The sequence below is a fragment of the Netta rufina genome (genome assembly GCF_964035555.1).
Source record: "Netta rufina genome assembly, chromosome: Z".
Taxonomy (NCBI): domain Eukaryota; kingdom Metazoa; phylum Chordata; class Aves; order Anseriformes; family Anatidae; genus Netta; species Netta rufina.
The window spans coordinates 75345386-75372742 of NC_140126.1; the positions used below are offsets into that span (position 1 = coordinate 75345386).

General features: G+C 42.5%; 2 protein-coding genes across 2 annotated transcripts; one reads left to right on the top strand and one right to left on the bottom strand.

Annotated features, from left to right (window-relative positions):
- Positions 1–7890: 7890 nt before the first annotated feature.
- Positions 7891–11399, bottom strand: MBLAC2 (metallo-beta-lactamase domain containing 2; the record flags this gene model as incomplete). Its single annotated transcript, XM_084304778.1, has 2 exons — positions 7891–8279; positions 10964–11399. The coding sequence occupies 2 exons, from the start codon at positions 11397–11399 to the stop codon at positions 7891–7893; spliced, it is 825 nt and encodes a 274-aa protein (XP_084160904.1).
- A 2792-nt stretch (positions 11400–14191) lies between these two features.
- Positions 14192–27320, top strand: POLR3G (RNA polymerase III subunit G; the record flags this gene model as incomplete). The annotated part of the gene is made up of 7 exons (XM_084304694.1): positions 14192–14311; positions 16404–16533; positions 21797–21859; positions 22622–22672; positions 26051–26121; positions 26600–26728; positions 27174–27320. 7 exons carry the CDS (start codon positions 14192–14194, stop codon positions 27258–27260), a joined length of 651 nt encoding a protein of 216 aa, XP_084160820.1. The 3' UTR covers positions 27261–27320.
- Positions 27321–27357: the final 37 nt, after the last annotated feature.

Genomic DNA, 27357 nt, shown 5'->3' on the forward strand with positions numbered 1-27357 from the left:
GCAGACTCACAGATTTCCAGCAGTAAATCAGGCAGTGCTAGTTAAATCTCTACACTTGGCTGCTAACCAGTATAGATTAGTGAACTTGCAGCAGGTTGACCCTAGGTGCTCTACTGGACCTGAATAGGTGGAATCAGTGGCCATACTCAAGACACTGATCCTGAACAAAGTCAGTCAGAGACAAGGGTTATTAGGCTGGCTGTTCATATTATTTCTGCCTGACAGATCGAGTAGGCAGAGGCACTGTGAGGAGTTTGTAATTGTCCTCTTGTGAACAGATGGCACTTTGTAATTAAAAGCGTAAACTACTGTCAGGTTTAACCCTCAACCTGCACTGTAGAAAGACTTTTTATTAGAGAATTATAATTTCAGTCCTTGTCATTTGGATAGATCTGTGATTAGATGCATTCCTCTGAACAATTACCTGTTTGCCTTCAGATTTATTTTCCCCACAGTTTGGAGCACGGAGCTGAATACAGATCCTGAATATGGGTCACAGATCTCCATGCTGGTAGCTCCGCAGCCAGGGCTCATCACGTGCAAGCAGTTGGTGCTCCATAGTAAACAAGCATACCTGCAAGCAATTTTTGCACTTTATATAACATAGACACATGCTCAGAGAGAAAAGGGAAGCACTGAGTGGAGAAAACACACTCTCAGAGCATGGAGGAGGTGGTGCTATAAAACCCACAGGGATAAGCACATCCCCATGTGCTTTTGCTTGTAAATTTGGTGATTTTAAGCGAGTCCCATTTGCAAGTGTAGGAAGAGAAAGTGTCTTACCGTTTACAGCCCTGGAAACTAAACTCGCACTGTTGATAAATTTAGCAAAGCCAGCTGCTGTGTTCATGTTGCACATGAAGTGGAGGTGCCAGGAGTTCAAAAACAAAAAGACAGGCTCAAATTATGATAGCGAAAAGTAAATATTTGATTTGGGGTATAGTAACTGCGACTCGTGAACCTTTACATTTTCCAAGCTGGCAATACCCCTTCTAATGTTACTACTTTTGAGTAGATGGGATTAATCAGAATATCATGAGCAAGGGCCTCACACCTATGCATTGCCACCTTACAAAGGAAAGTAACTGCTTATTTTGGGGATACCCTTGAAGGTTCTGTTGTTAGCTTTTAATGAATTCACAAACTCATCTACTGCTGTATGAAAGCCATTTGTGGCTCTGATCTGTCTGCCAGCCATATTTTCATTTTGAGTGAATATTTCCTTCCCTATTCTTAATTTAAGTAGTATTGAAACCATGCAGCTGTTCCCTTGTCCCAAACTGAATTTTACAAATCTTGACCCACCTGTTCAAAACCAGATTAAATAACATAACCTACTGATGTAAAACAAGCTGCATCATCAATACAATTAATCTAGAAACTTTTAAAAGCATAGTTTTGTTTCAGTAGACAGCATTCAAGGTCAGGTGTTGCTTGTCCACATCCCTCTTAAGACAAATCATAGGCACAAAATCAGTGCAAAAATAGAAAACCATGTAAAGAACATAGCACGTGCTCTAACCAGTTTGATGGAGGTGTATTCCTTTACATATCTGGGTCAATCTGCTGAGCAGTCCCTTACTTGCTAGCTATGATAAAGTGATGGAAACACTGGCCCTTTACAGAGTCCTCCCCGTGTCAGGGTTCTTTTTCCCCCCTCCTGTGTTTTCCAATTGTAATTGCTGTTGAACGCCTCCTCCTACTTTCCCAAGACTGTGTTGTACACATATGGGGACACACAGAGGCAAAGTCAGTTATTAAATTGGTTAGATCATCCCGTCCAGTAAAGGCTGGCTGGTTGGAGGAACCATGTAGCAATGACAGAACAAACAGGAAATGGTTTGGGACAGCATAGCAAAAAGGTAATAGCAGACTTACAGCACTGTTGGCTTCTGCTTGAATTCTGGAATGAAGTATATTATTTTTTTATTTTCATGGTAAATTTAAGGGCTTTTTTTTTTTTTTTTTCCTCAGGATCAAACACAGCAGCGCTGCCACTGCACCGGAGGCAGCTCCTGGCTGCAATCATGCTGCTGAGCCACTGGGCAAATCCCCTGCTCCTGGCCAAGCAGCAGCTACACCTTACACACCTTATAGGCCTGTAGGGAGCTAGTAACAGCTCTGTATGCTCTGTATGTCAGAATATATGTCAGAGAGGAAGAAAGATGGGATATTCTGCCTGTGCGTGCTCTGCAGAAGTGCTAGCTGAATTTGAGGTATGAGTACACTACAAAAAGCAAGAGGGTGTTAATGTGTAAGCTATATGTAGCCAGTGGTAAAGAGGTTTAGCATCATCCTACACAGTTGTCTGGGCTAATTACGCATGTCACAGGACCAGACTGCTATCTGACCAGCCTGGATAACCCTGTGCTGCACCACAGTGTGGGCAGTGTCAGTATTCCTTGTTTTTACCATCAAAACCTGTAATATTTAGCTTCAAACAACATTAAATTTAAAATAAAGCCTAACAAGTCTTTACTGTAGAGAAATCCCTTCTACATGAGCAGAATGTAGGCTGCAGAAGCTATGTGGCAGCCTGAAGGCAATTCTTATTTAGGCAATGATCCTCTTTGTGACTAAAGTAGCCTCCTTACACTCTGTGGCTCATTTCCGTACCTGCTAAGCTGTAGGAAGGACAGCCGGGTGTATCCTCCGCACAGAGACTGAGAGCCCAGGCTGCCCCCAGCCCCATCCAGCCTGGCCTTGGGCACTGCCAGGGATGGGGCAGCCACAGCTCCTCTGGGCAGCCTGGGCCTGGGCCTCACCACCCTCTGAGGGAAGAATTTCCTCCTAACATCTAATCTAAACCTACTCTCTTTCAGTTTAAAGCCATTCTCCCTTGCCCTATCCCTGCACCCCCTGACACAGAGTCCCTCCCCAGCTTTCCTGCAGCCCCCTTTAGGCACTGTGAGGCCGCTGTGAGGTCTCCCCAAAGGTTTCTGTTCTCCAGACTGAACAACCCCAGCTCCCTCAGCCTGTCTCCATAGGAGAGGTGCTTCAGGCCCTTGGTCATCCTTGTGGCCTTGCCATTGGCAAACTTGATGAGGGCACCCTCAGTGTCACCATCCATGTCACCAACAAAGGTGTCAAACACTACTGGTCCCAGTACTGACCCCTGAGGAACACCACTGGTCACTGATCTCCACCAGGACATTGAGCTGTTGATTAGATGAGGAACTCAGGGTATTCATGTCCTTGGACGTGAAAATGACTCAGCCTAGTATGTGTGTCTTGAGTACTAACCTATCCACAAACATCAAGAATCTGAAAGACCACCAGTAGAAACAAAAGCACATACTTATTCAACCAGTTACGGAAAATAGCATAGTTATGTGTTTGTTTTTTTTTTTGAAATTGGATGATTGTTTTGATTCCCCTGTAGCCTGGAAAATTCGGCACACACACTAGGTGGAGCAGTCATGCATCGAGCATCACCATTACACAATGCCTGCTTTCCAAAACTCCAAACTGAGTCTTAAGAGAGTTCCTTTGACCAACTTCTAGGGTGACACACTTGCAAACCCATTTATTGAGGAACAAGTAGTGACAGCAACAAATTCTTCTGACACCTTACGTTCTGAATGAAGTCCTTACCTGGACTGGACATCAGAGCAGGCCAGCAAGCAAAAAGAGGTAATTCAGAGAGGAACAAGCAAGGGAAAACAGAGGGATAGGGGGATAAAGGAGGCTGGTTGCATGTAAACAGGTCAGTACCCATGCCTGGCCATGCCCTGTACCTCATCACTGCAATCTTTACTGTCTTCTTGCCAAAATCCATTTCTCAATATTTTCTGGGGGCACACAACTGTTTCCACCCAGGCCAATCTGCACAGACAGCCATGTATGTGTCTGCGTACAGGACATGTGAAGCAAGTGTGTTCATGTGTGTGCCTCTTCTGGAAATACGTGCTCATTTTCTTATCCTGTAGACAGAACCAACACTGTGATATTTTTAAATTATTTTTATTTATTTGTATTGTATTCCTACTAATTGCTTATAAATTTTATTAGGAAAATAAATTTCCTAATAGATTTTATTTCTGCCTACATTTGCCTTCAAATTTTGTCATTAGCATCACCATAAAATTCAGTATTTAACAAGGTGTGCTCATTTTGAGAGCAAGATTTGCCAATGGTACCAAATGAAGTCATTTGCAAATTCTGGTCCTAAATCAGATATACCTCTTAATTACCAGGCGGGCAGCTATCACACCCTAGGAGATCTTTACAACCACACCAGCTGCACATCCACATGTCACTGTGGTCAGCACTACTCAGTCCTTCAGAGGCTGACTATTCAAAATAGGTTAGAGTCTTACCTTTTATTAGGAACTAAACAGGATGTACAGAAGCATTATTTCAAGATCCAGTTATGTGTTAACTACATGAGTGCTTTTTGTTTCACGTATAGTTAACAGCTCTCATTAGCTACTGTCTTGCATGGCAATAATAAAATCATCCCAAACTCAAATTCATCCCTCAGTATATATTTTCATTACATCCACATTTTCATGTGCCAGTTCCATGGAAAACCTAATTCTGGTATGTGTTAAAGCCTGGTTTGGCTTTTTTTTTTTTTTTTTTTTGAGAAGTACTCATGGCTTTGTATATGCAGCAGCAGTCGAAGATATGCAAACGTTTCTAATGCAGCCTCTTGCACAGAAGAGTAAAACTACTAGCATTTCTTAAGGATATTACACTGTTTAGAATGAGTAAGTATTTCTCACTAAAATAATACAAATTACTAGACCACATAGAACTGTAACACTTTTATTATCATTAATTATACTTTTTGTCCGTGTAAACTGTTGTTTGACACCACAAAAGTCTTGACGAATTACAGAGCACAAATTCCCAGCTGAATGTTTTTGTAAATTCTCAGCCTACTGAAAACCGAGTTAACATACATTAGTTTTTACAAAGAAAGCAACACAGTTCCAAATGTCCAAAATGCTGCAATATTTAAACTTACAATGTCTGTTTTAAATATTTAATCCAAGCAGTGTTAAAGGGACACTGTCAAACTCTTGCAATGACAAATTTGGTAATACCTAACAAAAATAGTCACAGACAGTTCTTTATATAAGACTCATCTTTTACCTAATAGTGAATTATAAATACAAAAATAATCTCAAGACCTCAAAAACTAATTTCAACTGGATTATAGCAGCAGTTTACTAACACACCCCATTTGGGGCTATGTTCACATAAAGCTCACTTCTGATCTAGGAAATTATTCCATAGATTTCTGTAAAGGAAAAGAAGAAACAAGTAATTGCTGTTATCTATATATGCTTAACAGGCTGACCTGGACACTTAAGGATCTTTTAGCTAACACTAAGCACAGATTTAAGCAGAAATCAGAGAGGAGATTTTTCCTTTTCAATTGGCATACCTGTGAGCCTCCTGCTAGGAGCTCTGGTTTCAGTACAGTAGAATCTGGCTTCAGGGCTCATAAGGGGAGAAGGAATAGGTTAAACTACAGTTGTGTAAGACGAAATGCTAAATCAAACTGATCTGCTAATTAATATTTCCAAAACTTTAGCAGTCTCCTAGATATTGGCAGGCTTTGTGACAGGTCTCTGTAGTCGAAATTATTGCACAGGTTTATCGTGAGTGCTCCCGCACTCATTGCAAAAGCACTGAGCAAGATTACTACTGGTGTGATGCTGCAGACATCTGATTTGGAGTAATTCAATCAATTGCTGTTGGGTAACCTGAGGCACCATGGCTTCATCCAGATAACTGGTGTGAGGTGCACCTCTGTGTATATCTTTGTCTATTCTGACTTAAAGAACTGCATGTGGACTGCTACAAAAAAAAAAAAAGCAGCATGTTAGTCAGCAGGAAAAAAAAAGAAAGCCACAAGGTGAAGCCTCTTCACGGAATGGCTTTTTTGTTTCCCGGACTAACTACCCTTTCATATTCCTTCCTCTGGCCAAACAAACTGCTCTTGGCTTCATATATGAGACGAGCCTGTCCACTGATCAAACGCTCCTTGTGTAGCATGTTGGCATACCTGAATTCCTCCAAAACAGAGACCATGACGCAAGTGATAACAAGTCTTCCAGGTGCCACACTGTCACACTTGTTCTGCCTACACAAAAATTTCGCTGCGGCTTGTAAGAGGGGAGAGAGGCACAGCTAACGAGAACGAGGCACATCACAGCCTATCAGTACTACTGTCAGTGAAGAATATACTCAAATGGTAAAGACAGGAGTGCAGTGAGCTGTGAAAGGAGAAGAGGGCTATGTAGGATACTCTCCTTCATCACTTTTAGATAGACGTGCTTTTTATTTTGCAACTGGTTTCCCAAAAAGGCCGTTTTTATCACTGGAATTTACACCTGTTAACAAGGCCACTAATTCCACTCTCCCATGCCTTTGGGCCCAAACTTTGGGCTCCCTTTCTGTCAGGTATGATGAGAGGGGAAAACAAAGCTTCCACGCAGAGTGAAAGCCAAACAGATAAGGTAAAACTCCACTAAAATTTGGGAAAAACATTTGCAATCTTATTAGGAAAGTATATGTTTATATACAAAAACAACATCAGACAGTGTCCTTTTAAAGAAGATAAGTACACAGGCTGTTATAATAATTACATAAACATTAACCATTTCAACAGCTTTTAAACAACACACATTCCACACTCAAAAGCGAGTTACAATGTCATTTAGCATTCCTCAACGCATTCAGCTTTTTTTTTTTTTGGAACAGACTCAAGTGCTTTACTTTTCATAGGCACCAAAACACTTCATAAGCAAACAGTAAACAGTTCCAGATACATTCCCTGTGCAGAAACAAGCATACCAGCTGTTTTCATCCAGCACCTGCAGCGGGGCAAAGTGATGTTATTGCCTCCACCCTGTCCCTCCCAGAGTGCTAACAGCCAAGTCACAATCCAGTCACACATAAATACGCTTAAACACAAACAAAACCTTCACGTTTGCAACCGCCTGTTTGGATCTCTCCGATTTAGAGAACACCCTAGTCTGTAAGTAAAGCTTTTATTTTATAAGCTCATCAGAAAATAAGGAAAAACAACACACCAAGCAAGGGCCCAATCCACGTTGTACAGACTAGCATAACACATGCATTCATTAACTAGCACACCTATAGCAAAACAGTTCCCTACCTGGCAGTGACAGGGCTTATTCTTCCTCCTCCATCAGGGTGCATGTGTCCCCTGCACCCTACTGGGAAGCATGAAAGCCCTGGTATTCTGTCTGCTGTGGGATCCACATCAAAAGCTGTTTTTGTTAAGCTGGTGTTATCATTCAGCTTGGAAATTTGGTCTATCCCGTTTCCATACATCAGTGGATTCTGCACAAACTGCCAAGCAGTTACTTTGCAAAGATGCTGGAGATGACTGCTGCAGGGGACAGCAAGCTGTAGGTGAAAATGGCTACACCTTATCTCTCCCTGCCCACTGAATCCTGCCGTGGTATTGCTCTCGTTTTGGTGCTACTCCCAGCATAAATCAGGCATCAGCATGAGCTGTGCCAGGCCAAAACCTGAGCAGGATTTGAGTGAGCAGCCACAATCCTAGTGCTACATCAAAGAAGTTTCAGGCATGGATGTAAAACGTCTCATTCTGGCATATACGTATCTGTTAGAATCATATCAAAAATAAAACGATATATTTCAATCACAATATGTGTGCAAACATGCCCTGAAAAAATGGAAAGGAAAATGGCAGCTTTGGCTAAGCTACTATCTTATGCATTTTTCCATAAAAACAGGAACAGAGTCAGCAAAAGCGGTAACTTTTACAGCTCATCCGCATCGTTTTGCCAGCTCTTTCCTAATGAATACTGCATTTTGCTTGCTCCACCATTTTCACAGGTCACTTGGTTTTCCACGAGGGGACAGACCACACAAAATGCACCTTCAGGAAGAAGTGCCTCTGGAATTTGTGACACGAAGCGCTATGCTTGCAATGGATCTCATGGCACAGGTAGACACTTTGTGACAGAATCCAGCTTGGGAGATGTAGTTGGAAGCTAGTCGATACAACCTTTCTGCTCCGAATATGTTGAAGTGCCCAGGCAGTACCTTCTCCACCAGACCTCTGTCCACCAGCTCCATCAGGCGCTGGCAGCTCGCAACGTAGTCACTTACTCTGCTGTAGGGAAGCCAGTCAATCATGGATCCGTCGTACACGACGTCTCCGCTGAACAAAATCTTGTGCTCTCGGTCGTGTAAGCAAATACTTCCTCTGGAGTGGCCAGGCATGTGCATGACGGTGAGCTGTCGGTCTCCGAGGCTGATCACATCCCCTGCAAACAGAGGCATTACAGGGATGAACGCATGCATTTATCCTGCACGTTAAACACCACGAAAAAGTACAGCCCACAGCTACCCATGTGTGTTTACACAGAGTACACCCACAACAGCAGGAGCAGGACCTTTTTTGCTTGCTGAGCGCCAGAGGCATTTGAAAAATGCACTTGACAGGATGCTATTTCCTGGTGATAGTAATGGATAACACAGGCTTGAGCAGTATTAACTGAGCCAATTCTCACCCTAATGAGCTGAACGACATAAAAAGAAATGGTAGAAAAAATAAAACAGGAAACAAACGAAACACATCTAAGCTATGCCTCCCTTGAAAATTTCCAAAGTATTTCACAGTTTATTAAAGTTTATCCTCAATTCACCTAGGACTCAACCGCAGTCACTTTTGCATGGCAAAACAACAGGACATAAACTGCAGAAGGAGGAGCAAGTTTGGCCTCCGAACATGTTTTTTTAATTGTCTTGAATCAGACACAGAAAAACAGAATGTTTTTCTCCATCTTAAATGTGAATGCCTTTCCATTGCTCTAGACCCAGAACTTGTGTTCTCAGCAGAAAGCCAGTCCAGGGTTGGAGCATAATTAACAAGTCTGTTGTTAATTTTAAGTTATAATGCCAGCTGAGTTATAAACGTGCAAAATCCATTAATTCACAGGTGATAAATACATAAACTGAGTGCTTTGGGCCTGGGCTGGGAAGTATTGCCTCCTGTTCCCGGGGTGATGTAAAGCACTGTGCAGGGGCTGGGAGCAACTCTGGGAGGGCAGAGTTAATTCCAAGTGCTACAGGTAGGGATGCAGGAGGTCATCCACTCACCTCCGTTCGCAAAGCACTAGAACAGGGTTTAGAAATCCCTGCAGAGCTGGCATTTAACCATACTGTACCTATCTGGGAATTGGGAATCTGCAGCAGCAGCCAGCCTCAAACTTATCAGAGAGAATTTTTAGACAAATGCTCCTTTTAAAGGAAATGCTCAGAAGCCTTGACTGAAGTAGCAGGCCTGCCTTTAGAGAAGATTATACAGAAAACTCCTGTTCTGGTGATTGAAACAGCAGTGGAGAGGGTGAAGTTATGGGAACAATGTGGCCCAAGGGGTTTCAAACCCATTGCTCTAGCTGCTGAGAAGTACAAGGAAACAGAATATGACATCCAGAATTGACAGAAACATGCATAGAGAAATATATATATACAGAAACATACTTATATATATATATATATAAACATTGCAACAGGTAAAGGAAACTGCAAGTCTTACAAGATACATGTAACCAGGAAGACAGTAGGTGGTAAGGCAGAATACAAGTAAATGCCACTTTAGCTGGAACAGCCAAAAGGAACGGTGCCTGAAGGATCCCGTACAATTATGTTCATGCAAAAACTGATGCCAATAAATGAAGCGGGCGCCGTACAAGTAAAAGCCATGGCTTTGGATTCTAACAGTGTAACTCTGCAACCTCCTGTATTTTGAGTATTACTGGATATACTTACCCCAAAAAAGTTACACATGGATTGACACGACATGCCACTTCCACAGGGTTTGTCTCCATGAAAGCTGTGCTAGAAACTCTGATCTTACTTTGACAGTGAGCATGCTTGATCTTTTATGATTTTAATAATTCCTCCCATTTGAAGAAAAAACAGCCCAAATTCCTGCTGACTATTGCCAAACTGCTCACCAGATCTTCTCTGAAGTCTTTAGTTAAGCCTCCCCCAGCACCTCTGCAGGGTGATGGGCTGGGACAGCCAGGAAGAGGCTGCAACTACCTAAGCCATCTGCAGGAGGTGTAATCTGTCTATGGCACTGCTACCCTTTAACTCCTGCCCCATGGTATTCTGCAGTCAGGTTACCTGTTGCTGAAATAACCTAGTCATTGTTAACGATGAAATCAAACTGAAAAAATGAGCAGAAATTTCTTTGTGTTTTTTTTTTTTAATATACCTGTACAAAGCCTTTTGTGGAAACATTACATTCACGTGTGTTCTTCTGCAGAACACAGCCCACATGCTTTGCTGTGCGTATTTCACCAATTAGTTTTTACTCACTGTTATGCCTTGACAGTTTATGAGCAACAAGGGTTACCAGGTGCCAGAAATGACTGGCACGCTGTCCGTCAGCCTCAACTAATGAGCCTCTAAATGCTGGCTCCTTCCCTCCAGTGCTGCTGAGCAGTCCTCATCCTGGGGCAAAAATCCTGCACCTCCAGGCAAACAAACCGTGTGAGCAGTGGGCATTTCCGTGCATGCTCCCCAAAAATGCTTACAGCACGGCTGCAAACTGGGGGGTTTCACCCGCTGCCTGCTGATTTTTTGTGTGTTGCGGTGAGGACTGTGGGGTGGGCTGGGGACTGTGGGGTGGGCTGGGGACCCCAGAAAGGGGCTTGCGGAGGCTGTACGAACCTGGAAACCCAGATTTTGCAGCGGAAAGCAGGCAGGAAAAGCGTGATGCGGAAAAATACGAATAAAAACGCCACAAAAACCGGGGTAGGGACACCAGGGAGCGCACAACGCCGTCTCTGGGCAGCACCCGACGCGGGCGTCCCCTCAGGCGGGACGCGGGGCTTGGGGGGGGGGGGGGGGGGGGGAGGCGACAGTGGGGCGGCGACAACCCCACAAATCCCCACCGCCCCCAACCCCCCGCGTCCCCCCGCGTCCCCCCGTCCCTCACCGTCCTGCAGCAGGCGGCTGGGCCTGACGGGGGGGACGCGGAACTGCCGTGCCCGCCACCCGGGTCGCGGCGGCCGCGCCACCTCGCGGTCCCACAGCCAGGTGACGGCCTCGTAGTTGTCGCCGCGGAGCAGCGCGGCCGCCTCGGCGCTGTGCACCGCCACCTCCTCGAAGTGCCGCAGCCCGCCCGCGTGGTCGAAGTGGACGTGGGTGGCCACGGCCAGCAGCGGCCGCCCGCCGGCCCCTTCCAGCAGCCCGGCAGCCCGCAGGTAGTCGGGCAGGCTGCGCAGCCCCAGCCCGGCGTCCACCACCACGTCGCGCTGCGAGCCCCGCACCAGCCAGATGTTGGCCCGGTTGCCGGACTCGTAGAAGCGCTCCTGGATCCAGAAGATGCCGCCGCCCAGGGGCTTGTGCGCGAACCACTCCAGCGCCGACATGGCGGCGGCAGGCGGGGAGGGGAAGGGACGGGGCTGGGGCTGGGGCTGGGGCTGGGGATGGGGGGGGAGCGGCCGGGACCGCCCCACTGCGGCAGCGCCGGGCGGAGCGAGAGAGGGTGAGGGGGGGACAGGGTTTGAGGGGGTCCCGGGGGTGTGAGAGGGGATCTGGGGGTGTGGGGGGACAGGGGGTGAGGGGATGGGGTGGGGGGAGTGAGGGGAATGGGGTGGGAGTGAGGGGAACGGGGGGGGTGGTGTGAGGGGACAGGGGGTGTGAGGCGATGAGGGGACTCGAGGGGACTCAGGGGTTTGAGGGGACTCATGGACTTGAGGGGATTTGAGGAGATTTGAGGAGATTTGAGGGGATTTGAGGGGACCCGGGGCCGTCAGGGGATGAGGAGGATGAGGGGACGCAGCCTGGGGGTTGCGAGGGGATGGGGACAGGGAGGGTGCCCTGCAGCGTGAGGGGGTGGGTGTGACGGTAAAGGGGCACAAAACAAGGGTGTTTTGTGTGTTTTCACCTTGCAGGGGACCGAGGCTGTTGTGGCAAGTGTTTGCACCCGCACTGATTCCTTCAGGGACGTAAGGTAAAGCAAAGCCAAACACAACACAACCCCAGCATTTAAACTGCAGCCCTTTCTCCTCCACCTGCTCCCCTCCCCACCCCTCCACCCTGCTTTATTTTTATTTTTTCGCAGCCTCCGTTGGTTTCACCCTTCTCTGAAAGTCTGCAGGATGGGGAGTTTTGCTCAGAGGACAAGTCAACAGGGACTTACACAGGTGTTTGGCCACCACAGCAGGCACGAGGCCTCTGCAGACCTCTGGCTGCCTGGGTGACACCACAGGCAGCTCCCATGGCCAATATGTAAAACTTGGCACCCTTAAACTGTGCTTTGGGTGGCCCTCACATCCTTCTGGTGCAACGGGATGGAAAGTGGCCACAAATGAGAAGAGGCACCCAGGGGCTTGTCACACCTCAGTCATGGCTCTTGAAGTATAAAGCTGTCTTGGTAACTTTCTCAGGCGTAGTGGGTTAGGTGTAAAACACGCGGTTTCCCTCATGATTTCTCTTTCATGATCGCTTTATGATGTCAGTAGACGGAAACGGCTTAAACACTCAAAAACTTGTAAGTTTCAGCAAAACTTCTCGTTTGGAACAGGGTTAGCTTTAAAGCTGGATACTTCTCATCAGACTAACTCACTATTTCAGGAAAATTTCAGAATTAATTTTAAAGCTGAACTTAAAAAAGTGACTGTTATATTGAATCCAAAAAATGTGCCTTTCCTTGGTACCTTGTCATCTCCCTCAACTCTTGTTTGGTTTTCTTCAGTCGTCAGTTCCCTTTTTTCACTCCTTGATAATTGTTCATGTTCGGGGCTTTGCTGTTATCTTTTACCTGTCTTCAATTCTGTCAGTCTTGCATCTTCTTTTTCATCTTGTTTGCAAATGACTTTGCTAATTTATTTTATTTTTGTATTTTCACTTCATTAAATGTTCAGGCTTAGATTTTTCTTTGTTGTCTTTCTTAAAATGATTTATTTAGGGTTTTATGATTATTTTTAGATAGTCTTCTGTGTTGCTGACTGACCTGGAAATGTATAAAGTGATTTCATTTTATCCAACCAAAGCTTATTCCTGTTGAAAATAATACACGAGAAAATACCTGTTTTTTTCACTGACATTAATAAAAAGGCCATTTCTTGCTTTTGCAGGAATTGTAACAAATCTTAAGTAGGCATTTCTTTGTTCCTAATCATCATTCTGTACTGGGTTCCTTGTTGACTGGTTGGCAGCTGTTTCTTTTTTCCCATTTGGACTTCTTGTCTCACACCAACGCCTGCAGTGGGATGCTGCAGAACTATTTGGGTTGTTACAAGTAGAGCAGAATGGCAGGAACAACCTTGATCATACCCAGCAGGTTGGTAAGCTGTAGGGTAGCAGTGCAGTTTATGGTAAGCAGCACAGGCGAGTTCTGGGCCAGAAAAATGTTTCTCACAGTTTGCTTTACCTGCCAGACCATGGGTCATACAATTCTGCAATGGAGTGAGATGTGGCTGTAAATGTCGGCTGTTGTGTTTTTTTTTTTACAGTCTTGCAGCAAATTACTGTACATGCAGGCTATTTCTTTAATGTACTTTGTGAAATAGTTAAAAGCACTCTGCTTTTATCAATGGTTAGCTTACAAATATACTGAAGTGGAGCAGAGAGAAATCCTTCGATGCTTTTACCTTAAACCTCTATGCTTTTGGCTCTTTTTTTGAACCCAAAGTTAGTTACAAAGATAAAGGAAAAACAAAAACGCAAAGGGACAAAGAAGACTCCAGAGACAAATACAGACTATTTTTTGAGACACATTCAGGAAGTGCAAAATGCCTTCATAGTAAGTTCCATTATTTTTTTTTTTTTTTTTGCCTATCTTGTTTCTTCTGCTTTGTCAGCCCTGATTGAACTCAATCAATTCCGTGGATCTAAGCTTTAGAAGAGGAAAGTATGAAATTCCTAGGTTAGGCGGTAATTAGGTAATTTCAGGCATGCAGAGGTAGGTAGCTACCAGAAATGAGGAGAGGAGCTGTTTTGAAGCATGTGCCAGATTTATAGTATGCAGAAGAACCTAAGATGGGTGTTAAAGTTTTTGCCAGTTTAGAATGATCTTTGAGAGTGGTTTTAAGATTACTGCAATGTTTGCGATACGTTGGGTTTTTACACAGTAGATTTATAGGTAATGCATTGCATATACGTAAGAAAAATGATTCTTTAAAGACCTGTCATCTTGTAATCTTTTCAGGAACTCCAAATGGCTGGGTCAGGTAGAGGAAGAGGACGTGCTGCGTTTACCTTCAACATTGAGGCCATTGGCTTTTCCAAAGGTGCATCTCTACCTGACGCTGTGTGTAAGCCTCCCCCACCATTTCCTGTAAGTACATCAGCTACCTCAGAGCACGCTCTTACTGTTTGGGTAGAGTGTATTCACTTTCACTGCGATAATAGAATGAAGTATAAGAACAACCCTAAGCACTTCAGGTCAGTTTTGAGGTACTTAGTGTACTTCCATTTGTTTCCATTATCGTTTTTATCATTACCACTTCCTGTCCCTTTGCTAACTGTGGCATCCCATAGTTAACTGGATTGCTTGCAAGATGTTTGTTCATTAAGGTCCTCAGCTTGATTTGGTTTTCTGGACATTGCAGTAATAGAAACACTGAGGATCTGAATTTGTTTGAAATAAAGTTATACTCGCCTTAGAAGCTGCAAATGGATCTGGATTTATAAGGTTACTGTTGATGCAAACACAGAAAGATTCAGGATGAGTGTTTTGTGCCTCTGTAGCCAGAATGTGAAAATAACTTGAAAACAACTGAGATGCGTTCTATATAATTAAGGAAGTTGAGACTGGACATTTGGGTTATGTTTAGGTTGTATCTGAAAATTAAAGGGTAAGAAAGAGTAGATAATTTTCTTACTAAGCTGAATTTTACTACACAGGCAAACTTGGGCAACTTGGAGGCTGAAAAGTAGTGTTGCAGTGTTGCAGTTTTACATAACAGAATTTCCCATTTATGTCAGGATTTGATCAAGGTGCATGAAATTTTTCTCAATCTCACCTGTTACAGAACGGTCTAGTTTGACATGTAACCAGTGGGATTCTGAGATTTCCCTGAATAGTTATTTTGCCAGTGGCTTTGATTTGCCGAACCATGTTACATGTCCTCAAAGTCCACCATTTCCCTTACAATTCGAATTGTCTGATTTCAATTACAGTGAGCCATCTACATTGTTCCTATTGTAAATGTTGGCTGCTTGACAGCTCTAAGAAACTGCATTCTGTATCAACTGGAGCTTCTGCAGTCAGCAGTGGCTTTGGCTTTGGCTTGTAGTAGAATTGCTAGCCCCACTGTATGCCATGGAGAATTTAGAGACTTTTCTTGCACTCTGCCATTCAAAAATTGTGTCATAACTAGAACTGTTTAGAAATTTCACGAATTATATTTAATGATTGGGCAGTGACCAAAAGTATGACACCGCAGCTGTTGATTGATTGATGCTGAAATCATTTTAAGCAGTATATTGTTGCTCTTACACGTTTCTAATAGGAGCTTTCTGTGATCTTATGGATTTCCTGTAAATGCAATTAAAACCCAGTTAAGGTGCACCAGCATACCATCAGCATCATCAGAGATTTAAAATGTTGTCCATCTAGCAAATATAGCTGTAATTAGCAAACTCCTTTCGTGGTCCGGCTCTGTGACAGTGCATTATGCATTGCAGCTTACCACTCAGATATTGGCTGTGCACCATGTGTCAGGTGATATCCAGCTACTACGTACCAATTCTGGTTACTACACACAAAAATATCCAGTTACTACAATCTATTTACCACACACTAATTCCATCTTTGGCCCTAGTTTGCTGTATATTTTAAAAACTCTTTTTGCTTATTCATCTTTCCCATTTCAGGAGCCATAGTTCAAAAGCAAACAAACAAAACACCAAGAAAAAACTAACAGTTTATTTAAACACAAATGAGAAAGGAATGAGATGTGTGCTACCTGGTTATGACATGGCATTAGTCAAACTGTATCAATGTTATCCAGAGGAATCATACTTTAATGTAGGTGCAATACTGTTTCAGAAGAGGTTAAGACCTGGGCTATGCTGACCAGAGTGACAGTTTCTGATTTATTTAGGTTGGCAAGAAAAAGTGCTCTTGGGATTTAAGAACCCTTAACATGGGCTTAAGGTGGATGTGAATGGCTATTTCACAGGTTTTATGTATTTTTCCTTCATTGCTTGATACATTTTTACAGAAAGATACAGTGAAGTCATAAAAGGTATACATTTGTTTGTAAAATTATGCATGTCAGAATGCAGTAAAGTATCCTTGCAAAGCGGTATAATGCAGAGTTGCGCTCTTTCAGGACTAGATATGTTTGTTGTAGCTTTTTTTAGTGTTCCTGCATGTTTGATGGATATTAAGACATTATAAATAATAAACATAATTTGTACAGAGTACAGACAATAAGCCAGTGCCTCTGAAAACAGGAGAAGACGAAGATTACATGTTGGCCTTAAAACAAGATTTTAGAGGAACTATGAAAAAAATGCCATATTTTTTGGCAGTAGAAGAAGAACGTGAAGGTTTGTTTATGTGCTTTTCATTTTTACTTATGTCTTCGGTATTTATTCTCTGGAGGATAATGTAGTGAAATGCATGTGTTGAAGATGTATCTGGTGCTGATAATGAGGAACAATAATTAGCCAGACTACGACAATATGGATTTTTGCTGCTTTTACACTTACTGAAGTTGCAGATCACTCGTACAAGTGCTGTAACTGGAAAGCAACTGCTGTGTGAAAACAAACAAACAAAAAATTTATAGTAAATGTTAGACTTGAAATTCAGTTGCCATTTTAGTTATGTAAAGACATATTAAATAAAATACTTATTTTAAGTAGCTGGATGTTATAAAACGTGCTGTTCTAGAACATGATTTTTTTTTTCCCCTGAGTCCATTCAGGGAAGATTGGTAAGTGTTACTGAAGTCACCTGAAATACAAAGATTGAGATGAGAATAAGCAATTTACAGAGGTTTGCATCAGCAGACCTGGATTTGAAGCTAAAAGCTTGTTCATACTGTATGTGACTTGAAAATCTTATATGTAATTAAACATTAACAGCCTTGTTACTGCTTGATTAGAAATAAATGCTCTGCTATACTGGACATGCAATCATACATCATTATACTCTTAAAATCCAAGCTTCCTGGTCAGAAAACTGAGCTAGTGGGAAGGAAGGAAAGGGGAGCAGGGAAGGAACAGCTCAATGTCTGTTTACCGTGCTGTGGCAGTATTTTAAACATGTAGCAGCCACAGGAGGTTATTACTGGGAGGAGTGCTTCTTTTCACTTGTGATTTTTTGCTGTTCCTGTCATCCTTCTGCATGTGCTGGTGCTTTTTCTGAGTGCTATAAATGGTAAGCACTATTACAGGAAGGTAGGAAGTAGAGAGTATTGGGAAATGCAGTTTGTGTCAGACCCAAGGTCCAGCCAGTGCAGTAGGCTGCCTTTAATGAGCTTTATAAAAATGTTTAAGGAATCCAGTGTAGCCAAACACCAGGATAATCTTTCTTGTTGCTATTGTGTGCTGTTCCTGAATAATGAGAACTCACCTGAACTCTAGAACATGAGTTCTAATATCCGTCCTGAACCATCAAAGAATTTTCTGACTCTGGATATTCATGATACAGTTACACAGCCTCATCCTCTCCAAAATGTGAGTGCATTTTATTCGTGGTGTGCTGGTGAACTCCAGCTGTTTTTGAGACCATATGCAATTTTTATCTTTTGTTATGCTTTCAGTACAGTACTGTGATTAACACACCTTATTGATTGTCTGCTTGTTCTTGTACTAAATCACTGTTTGAACCAGAGGAGCACACTTCAGTATGACCCTACAGCCTTCTCCCCCTTCTTTTTTTTTTTTTTTTTTTTTTTAGTTTGAACACAGGTGTTCAGCCAGTCTCTGTGGTGTTTCACTATTCCTTCAGAAACTCCCTGGGAACTTCTGCTGCCCCTGAATTGCTACACAGACTGAAACAGTTTCAGGAGCCCTGGCTTCTCACAGTAGATACTGCTGATCATCTGATACTTGCCACCTATTTCTGTGGCAGGCAGGAGCTCCTGGATTCCAGTCCCTCTCAAACTCTCTCAACAAGTGGGTCTCAAAAAGCAGATTATTTTTTCTGACCTACAGCTGGAGCAGGGCAATCACCAGGACACAGCAGGCAGCTGTAGCACAGCGCAGTGGTCTTGCCAGGTAGATGCTTGGTTATAAGGCAAGGAGAACAAGAGATCCAATCTTCATCCCTTTAAGATTGTAGAAGAATTCAAAATAACTCCTTCATCTCTTAAATAAACACATTTCACTATTTTGGGGTTCTTATCTCACAGAAGCTTCCTGTGTCCTTGATCTTTGCCAGGCTTGAAATTTGCTATTTCTGTTTGAGGCACAAAAAAGGAAACTGGCATGCCTGAAAGCCTGTCCGAGTAGTTTCCAAGGAAGCAGCTACTTCATGAGAACGTTAGCTCTCTTTTCCAACTGGGCCTCACATGATAGTTCTAACCTCAAAGTCATCTTTGCTTCTGCATCTTTCTTCCTGAGGTGTGGTGGTCTCTCAGTGTTGCTAACTGTGCCTTGTGTGTTGATGACTGTGCCCAGTCATTTAATGACTGTTTTTCCACAAAAAAATGACATTTTCAGGAAAAAAACAGGTACGCAGCTACCTGACGGAGTCATATCTTCAGCTAGTTTCAGTGTCTCCCTGGGGATACATTGATAAATTGCCTTAAGTTCTACTGAACTTTTAGTTGAAGAAAAACTCTTCAGTTTCAGGGTTTTGGTATGGAGCAATGGTTGTCTGCAGCTTAAACAGCTTGCTTTCATCTCATTATTTTTAACTGATCTTTTGTTTTTTGTTTTTTTACAGCCCCCACCCCCCCCCCATTGTTTTTTTCTTCTATGTCATCATAAAAATCTGGCAGGAGTAAGAGGAAGGCAGCAGGGGGACCATGGGCAGGAATTTCTTAGACTGGCTTTGCTACAGGAGCAAACGGATTGTTTTAAAGAGTCAGCACATCTGTGAGCCAAATGTCATTTGAAGTGTGAGAAGGGGAAACATTTTAATTAGTTAGGACATAGCTATCTATCTTTCGTCCATTATTCAGGTAGTAAACCAAAGACATGTCTAATACTACCTAGCAATTTTGATGCAGTAGTATGCTGTATAGAAGAGACTTTCATCATTCAACACTTATTTTGAGCAAGTAGTACCCATATTCTTTAAGTTCTCAATTTTCTTCACTTCCTAAGCTATGAATCATTCATCTTTTTCCCGCAGGTATATCTGCTGCAGCTGGGTGACTGTCACCTTGGCAGTGGTTTGGAATTAATTCATTAACTGTGAGTAGCAAGAGTCAGTCAGGTGTATTTTCTTACTGATGGCATCAGCAATTAATGCTTCACTAAAGGTCATCAAGCTGAAATAAAGCTACTAGTTTCTTTCCCCTCTGTTGCTGATGGTTTCCTACAGCATCTGTAAAGGCCACCTATTTCTCATCTGTTAAATACCCCTTGGACACTGCCATTTTAAACACAGTATTTTTGTTGCACAGTTTTAGGTTGGTCTTCTGTTTGCCCTTGTCACAACAAGTTTAAAACTGAGTTTAATTTCTGACATCTTCATTTTCTGACTGTTCTCCCTGGTGTGTATGCTGGAAGTCTTTGACTGTACAGGTCACAGTCCTTACTTTGATTTTTTTGTGTTACATCCACAAAAATTGTCCCTGTTTAAGTAATTAGTTATTACTGACATCAGAATCAATAATCTTGTGTTCAGTGGATTTTGCAGTTGGGCGTGGTATTGTGATAAGAAAAAATGTGACTGATTAAAAAACACTTAAGTTTTGGTACTGCTTTTGTCATGAAAGATTGCACAAGCTTGTTTTTGCAGTATAACTGCATGTACCTACAGTGTATAACTACTGTATTATTTAAAGTGCATTTCTCAGTTTAGTTCTTGTGCCTGGAAAGAGGAAAAATGGACTAAAATGTTGCTGCCATTTCAGAAACATTTCTTTGTTATACTGCAAAGGTTTGCCATCGCAGAAGTCCTGCGGCTTGATCACGATCAGTCAGACACGCAGCCTTTTGAGAGCTGGGAGTTCTGGGTGCTTTTAGGACAGTGGTGACAAATGTCACCAATCAGTTTTGTTGTAGGGGTTTGGCTGTGAGACTGTTGAAGGGAAGCAGGAGGTAAGCATTCATCTCATCAGCCATCTTTATCTGAGTATATCTGCTTGTTATGTTTTTATACGTTTCAAGTGTAGATGAATAAAATATTGTATTTTTTCTTTTTTTGCCTTCCCAGTCATGGAAGGACAGAAAGGTTGAGTTAGAAAGACACCTCAGGAGCTCATCTGGTCCCACCCCGGCTCCAGCAGAGCCACCCAGAGCAGGGTGCTCAGGCCCACATCCAGGTGATTTTTGAGGATCCCCTAGGAGGAGACCCCACAGCCTCTGGGCAGCCTGTGCCAGTGCTCAGCCACCCGCACAGCACAGAAGTGCTGCCTGGTGCTCAGGGGAACCTCCTTGATCCTGTTTGTGCCCACTGCCTCCTGTCCCGGCACTGGGCACCACTGACAAGAGCCTGGCTCCATCCTCTTTGCACCTTCCCTTCAGGTATTTATGGACATAGCTAAGACGTCCCGTGAGCCTTCTCTTCTTTAGGCTAACCAGCCCCAGCTCTCAGTGTCTCCTCCTAGGAGCAAGCAAGGGCAGCAGAGGCACTTTGCTAACTCCTCTTCAGTTTTGTGTCCAGCATGACCCCAGGTCCTTTTCTGCAGAGCTGCTTTCAAATTTGTTCCAGTGCTTGTCCCTCTGGACTTTGCACTTCTCCTTTTTCAAGTTTTTCTTGCCAGAACATTTCTCCAGCCTGTCCAGTACAGAACAAAACAGAATATCCCAAGCTGGAAGGGATCCACAAGGATCAGGGAACCCAACTTCTGGATCCACACAGGACCACCCAAAAACTAAACCTGAGAGCGGTGTCCAAAAGCTTCTTGAACTCCAGCAGGCTCGGTGCCCTGACCACAGCCCTGGGCAGCCTGTCCCAGCGCCCGATCACCTCTGGGTGCAGACCCTTTCCCTAACCCCCAGCCTGACCCTGCCCTGTCCCAGCTCCATGCTGTCCCCTCGGGTCCTGTCGCTGTCCCCAGAGAGCAGAGCTCAGCGCCTGCCCCTCTGCTCCCCTCGTGAGGGAGCTGCAGACCAAGTACCCCTGGATGGCATCACCACTCTCTGGTGTTTCTGCCACTCCTTCCAGTTCTGTGCCATCAGCAGACCGGCTGAGGATGCACGGTACGCATCAACCAGATCATAATGAAGATACTAAACAGGGCTGGACCCACTCTTGACCCTGGGGACCTCCAGACAGACTTTGCACCTGGTCATCACCCCCTGGGTCTGGCCGTTACGCCAGGTTCTGATCCACCTCGCTGTCTGCCCTTCCAGCCCGTACATCAGCTTGATGGACAGGGACAGCTTTCCCTTAACTGAGAGGAGATACTCAAAGACTGGAAACCAATACTCTTTTTCTGGGGTTGGGGAGGGAGGTGAGTATAAAATGCAGGTTTTTAAAGTATGTAGTATGTAGTTCTGGGAAGAGCCATGAAACTGCTCAAAGTAGTGACATGAAACTGTTTTCAGCTGCTCAGCAACAGCATGAGAAAGTGCTCTGCGTGGGATAAGGAGGATATACTTATGTTTAGCTACAGGAAAATACCAAAGCCAGCGTCTGGATTGCCTTTTTAATGAATTCAATAACTTTTTATATCTTTCTCTACAGCAATTGAAAGGTACAGTAAAAAGTACCAGAGCAGGGAAAAGGAGCATGCAGCGTGGACCCCAGGTAATATCTGAGATTACCAAAGGCTAATTCTCTATTAACCTGTGCAATTATCTGTTCTTCTTAAATGTTTGATTCATTATTTTATAAGCAATGCAAATTCTTATACTTATTATCTTATTCTTATATTTCAAATACTTATACTTTATAAGTATGCAAATCCTCACCAAGGCGTGTTATTCCCTCTTGAGGGTTATGCCCTTGTCATGTTTTCAGATCAAGGGGAAGCGTTGTTTTGTCCAAAAGAAATACAAATCTGGTTTTATTTTTTACTCATTCAAAACAACAGCAAGAATGCAAGCTTGACCTCGGTCTCTAGCTTTCCCTCTTCCTTACTCCCCATGCAGATGTCAGTTTTGAACTGGGAACATGCAGAAATGCTACTGAAAACAAAAAATCACAGTTTCTTTGTCACTGCTAAACAGGTTTTATGACATTAAATTTCCACAAAGGTACCAGCATAGATCAATACTGCAACCTTAATCATAGTTCATAAATTAGAGGCCATCTGGGCCACTGGAAGGGCTGAACTTTGTCTCACCCAAGCAGATACCAGTTTCCATTAACTGGGTGAAATACTGCTCCTCCCTGTACTTCCTCAACTTAAAGTACAGCCAAAATTCAGTAAAATTGTTGGGTGCTAAAACAATTAGGCATACACATAAACAACACAGCATGGGTCCCAGCCTTCTCAGTGTTGGTGGGAGGGGGGGGATTACCGCCATAAATTGTTGTTTACATGCATCAAAGCTATTTTCTCTGCAGATTGGAGAAGACTCCCAAGAGAGATGAAGCCAAGAAAAAAGATGAAAAAAGGTAGATTATATATTTTCAAAGAGCATTTAATACACACTAGTTGAGTGTAAGAAAACATGCTGGAGCTGGTTAGGGGAAAAAATGGTAGAAATGTTAACGAGGCCTAATAAACAGGGCTTTTGGCAGTTATTTTCTAAATAATTTCGTCTGCCTGTCTTTTATGTTTTTTTTTTTTTTTTTTTTTTGCTTTGTTTCTGTAGGATTTTAACTTAGAGGAACAGATCTCTCTTCCTTTGACGTTGATGTACGGTATTAAGTAGCTAGGTGCCAATATGCAATAGTGGAAGATTAAAGATGTAAAAAAAACTTTTTTGTTTTGGAATTTTGTGATCATTTCCCCTTCTTCTATTCACCAAATAGCCAGCTGTTCAGATTTTCTTTGTTTTGGGTTTCCCAGTTACATTGTTTATGATTTGGTTGACTTTTGCATTTTTTAGGTATTTCATATCTGATTTAATATAGGTTACTTTCTGTTTTCCCTGGTTTTACTTTTTTTTTGTTTATTTTCAGCTTTCTTCTGCAGAATTGCGAACCAGATCCTTCAACAGCAGTTGGAGCTGGTATTGGTTGTTCTTAAAGGAAAAAACAAAAGCAAACAAAAAACTTTTTAAAAAGTGTTTTCTAGTGTGCATGACTTATTTTAAGTTCTCTGTAGAAGCCTGTTGCTCTGTTGATGTGAAACAACGCTTGGCCCCCTGTTTCTAGCTGTCTGTTAAATATAATTGTTTACTTTCTTGTTCGCTTTGTCCAAGTCCTTAATGTGTCATTTTTCAGTTCAAGGATAAAATAGAAAAAGAAAAGGGAATGTGCAGTAGTCATGGAGACTGGCTCAGCTGGATGCTTTGTTCCTTTTAAGAGCGTCATTGAGAAGCATGGTATTAAAGGTAGACTGCAAGATTCAACCAAAAATAAACTGCTTATTTGCAAAATCCCCCAAGAAAACAGCACGTACACATTTTCTTTTTTTTTTTTAAAGGAGAAATCACACTGGCTTTTATAAGCCTGCAGGCAACAAGTATCTCCCCGAGATTCCATGAAATCACAAATGCCAACCTACCGTTATTTGATAGCCTAATGTTCTGGTTATCACAGGGAATTACTGATTAATGCGATTTCTTTCTTTAGTCTTTTGTGCCTGCTTCTCTACTTGCTCCTAAAAGTACACTTTCCTACAAAATTTTAATGACAAAGACCAGCTGACCATCCAAATTTGATTGGATAAAAAAAATGCTTTTTTTTTTTCCTAAAAGCAAGAATCATGCAATTTTAGTTTTTTTTGGGGGGAGTGGGGGATATTGTTGATGGAGGCCATACAAAAGTTGTAATGCTTTTGTGTTGAGGTTTGTATGTAGCTGATGAGTGACACATTTGCCTGTCTGGTATGCATCCGTGGTGTGTTGTGAGGACAGCCATGTTAGGTGACACTTTAGTGGAACAAAGGCGAGGGAGTGCAGTGAATTTTATCTGCGCTGATATGCAAACAAGTTTCCTACCATTCTACCTTCATAGACTGTAGGAGTGGTTTTTGGATCGCTGCAGTTACACGCACAGGCCTGGCTTCATTTTTACTCTACCTGCTGTTTTCCCAGAGTGTTTTAATAACACATGACTGTGACTGACATAACTTTAGGTAGAATGCCACATCTCATCTGCACAGCCTGGGCTGTGGACCATGTGATCCTAGGTATCACCAGTGTCTCCAAAAAAAAACCCAAAACCACAATTAAAAAAAAAAACAACAACACTGTAAGTTGACTGGCCTCAACTCCTGTAGGCCAGCTATATGCATACATATTACATCAATCAGATGTATGCATTTAAGCCAAATTCCTGTAACAACAGGTGTTTCAAAAGATTAGATTGTATTGCATCGCACCTCAAAGCAATGTGGATGTGAGGAGCTGTTTTGCTTGAAGTTCTACTGTCCAATGATGGGTCCCTGTCTCTAATATCACGATGAGCTCTGGAGACGCCCACCACTAAAGGGAAGACTTTGCATGTCTCTTTTGGCTTCCAGGCTGTTTATTGAATAGAAATTATCTCTAAAAGTCTGCAGGTGTTTGTGCAGATACGATCATTTTGAACCACACTTGTTTTCCCTAAAAGCCTCCTTCATTCTGGATGTGTTTGCCTAGGGAGAGTTCACATGTTATTACAGAACAGCTTGACTTCCCATAGCTATGTGCGGTGCTTTTGTCACATAATCCCTTCCTAGGCAAAACACTGAAGCGAACAGAATGTTATTGATGGCAAAATGCAGCCACTCTCATTGCAGCTTTTAAAGTTCTGCTTCCTTAAGTATTAGGACACATAAAATATGTATCACTGGGGGTTACTGTCCACGTCAGAAAGGCTATCCCCTCCTTCTATCGGTGCACATTAATTATGATACCTTTCAGGTATCATGTTGTGTTAAAAAAAAAAAAAAAAAAAGGGTGGAAGGAGCATAAACTATCTCAACTGAAGCTACCGTGTCTATCAGAAGCTGTGTAGCTACACCAGTGTGGAACTTCACAGAGGCAGTTTTACCCCACTGAGAAGAGCTCAGGCGTTAGGTGTAACCCTACTGTGTAAATTGTATGCGGTGGTGTGCAGTACAGAAGGAAAAGGGCATTTAAATCATGGAAACAGGACGTCTCTGCAGAGCTCTTTAACTCTGCTCAAGTATTTCTCAATCCAGAGCTCCTTGTTTCTCCCGGTCAAATTCCCCTCCTGGAACTGGGAGAGGTATTCCTAAGCTGAGAGTGCTGCAATCAGACAGCTCATACCTGGGTACATGGAATGTTATTTTTGACCTTTACTCCACAATATAGTTCAGCAGTACAAGGCTGAATTGTAGGGAGTAACTCGATAAAGGTCGTGGTCATGTAAGAGCCATCTCTGGTCTGCAAGCCACTTTGCTGCAGTAACCACATTACTGTGTTGTAACTCATATACTCTCCTGTCTGCCTTTTTTTTTTTTTTTTTTTAATGTATCTATCTGAAGTGCGCTGCTGTCCTACCTGTATATGAACAGTAATATGTTTTTATCGTTTCAGCTGATGAAAAATAACAATGTGGATTTTTTTTTCTAGTTTCTTAATACAGTGTATGTAGGTGAAAAGTATTTTGCAGAACTGAATGACATAGTTTGGCCAAACCTGTGGTCAAATACCTGCCTAAAGACAATTTCAAACTCGCCCCAGACACATCACTTAGATAAATAAGGCCACTACACCTCTAAGAGTGATGTAGCTCAAAGTCTAAGATAATTTTAATACAGAGAGTATGGGATTTCCATGGCAGTTACTGTTCTCAAGATACAAGCTCTTAGGAGCAAATGAAAAATCTACTGTTCTTTTATGTCCAAACAAATAATAGTAATATATTTTATTTCAGCAAGTGCGAAACCAAGAAAGGCAAACAGCTCTGACCCTAAAAGTAACCTGGATGTGTTGAAAAAAATTGAGGTAAGATGTGCTTAATCTCACTAAGTAGTACAACACAAATTGCTGAAGGAAAACAAATCCAGATTTTGGTGTTGATTACACACCATGTGGAAATGGGAAGCTAAAAGGTGAAATAGTTGTTTGGTGCCTTTACTTTATAGCATGTGGTACTATTTAGTCAGGTGTGACACGGCATCCTACTGTGAATTACTCCAAGAGTGGATGCTAACGGGAAATCATCATCTCAGTTTATTACAGAAGACATACCTTTGTTAGAATGGAAGTCTGATGACTTATACTTGATAAAATAAGTCTGTATGAAGTTCTGGCCACTTTATGGTTTTTTTAGTTATTGTCAAAAAATAAATAAATAAAAAATGTGCAATGTTGTTACATTAGTCATCTTGCTGCTAGCTGCAGCCTAACACTTTGGTCGTGCAGAGGGCATGCTGTTACCTTAACGTGGGATTACCACATAAACAAAATTGTGTTCTGACAGGAGTTGGAAAAGAAGGATGATGAAGAAGAGAAATCTGAAGATGAGAAAGACAAAACAAAAGACAAAGAAGGTGAAGATGATGACGAAGCAGAAGAACCAGAGGAATACGATGAAGAGGAGCACGAAGAGGTGCTTTTTTTTTGGTTTTCTATTTCCAGCAAGTCAGATTGCAGTCATTGAGTTGTGTGTTCGCTGCCAGCCACATGTCCCTAGCTTCTCTGAAGCAGAATGAGAGTTGTAGTGAAAGGCACAATTACATTAATTTTCTTTGTTGCAGTAGGTTGTGCTGTAGTTCAGTGAGTATTTCAGATTTGATACTCCAAAAGAGCTGTGAAATAAGAGGTTGCAAACAGGAACGTGTCCTGCCTCAAGGGCACAAAATTTACATTAAAAAATCATGCCTCTTCTTTCATAGATACTGGAACTTAATTATGTTTTATTTTTCCACAAGAAATAAGGAAAAACATGTTAATGTTTCAAAATTTTTGTGCTCAACAAGTTTAAAACACATTTCTTTAATAAATTGTCACAGGCATAGCAATAGTGTTTTGATCTGCACTGTGTTTTTATTTAGGAAAATGACTACATTTCTTCATATTTTGAAGATGGAGATGACTTTGGTGCTGGCAGCGATGACAATATGGATGAAGCAACATACTAGCTATTGTTGCTAGGTAGTATATTGTTCAAGCCTTACACTACTTGAAATATAAACCTGGAGGTAAGCTGGGTATCACTGACAGAACCAATGCATTATC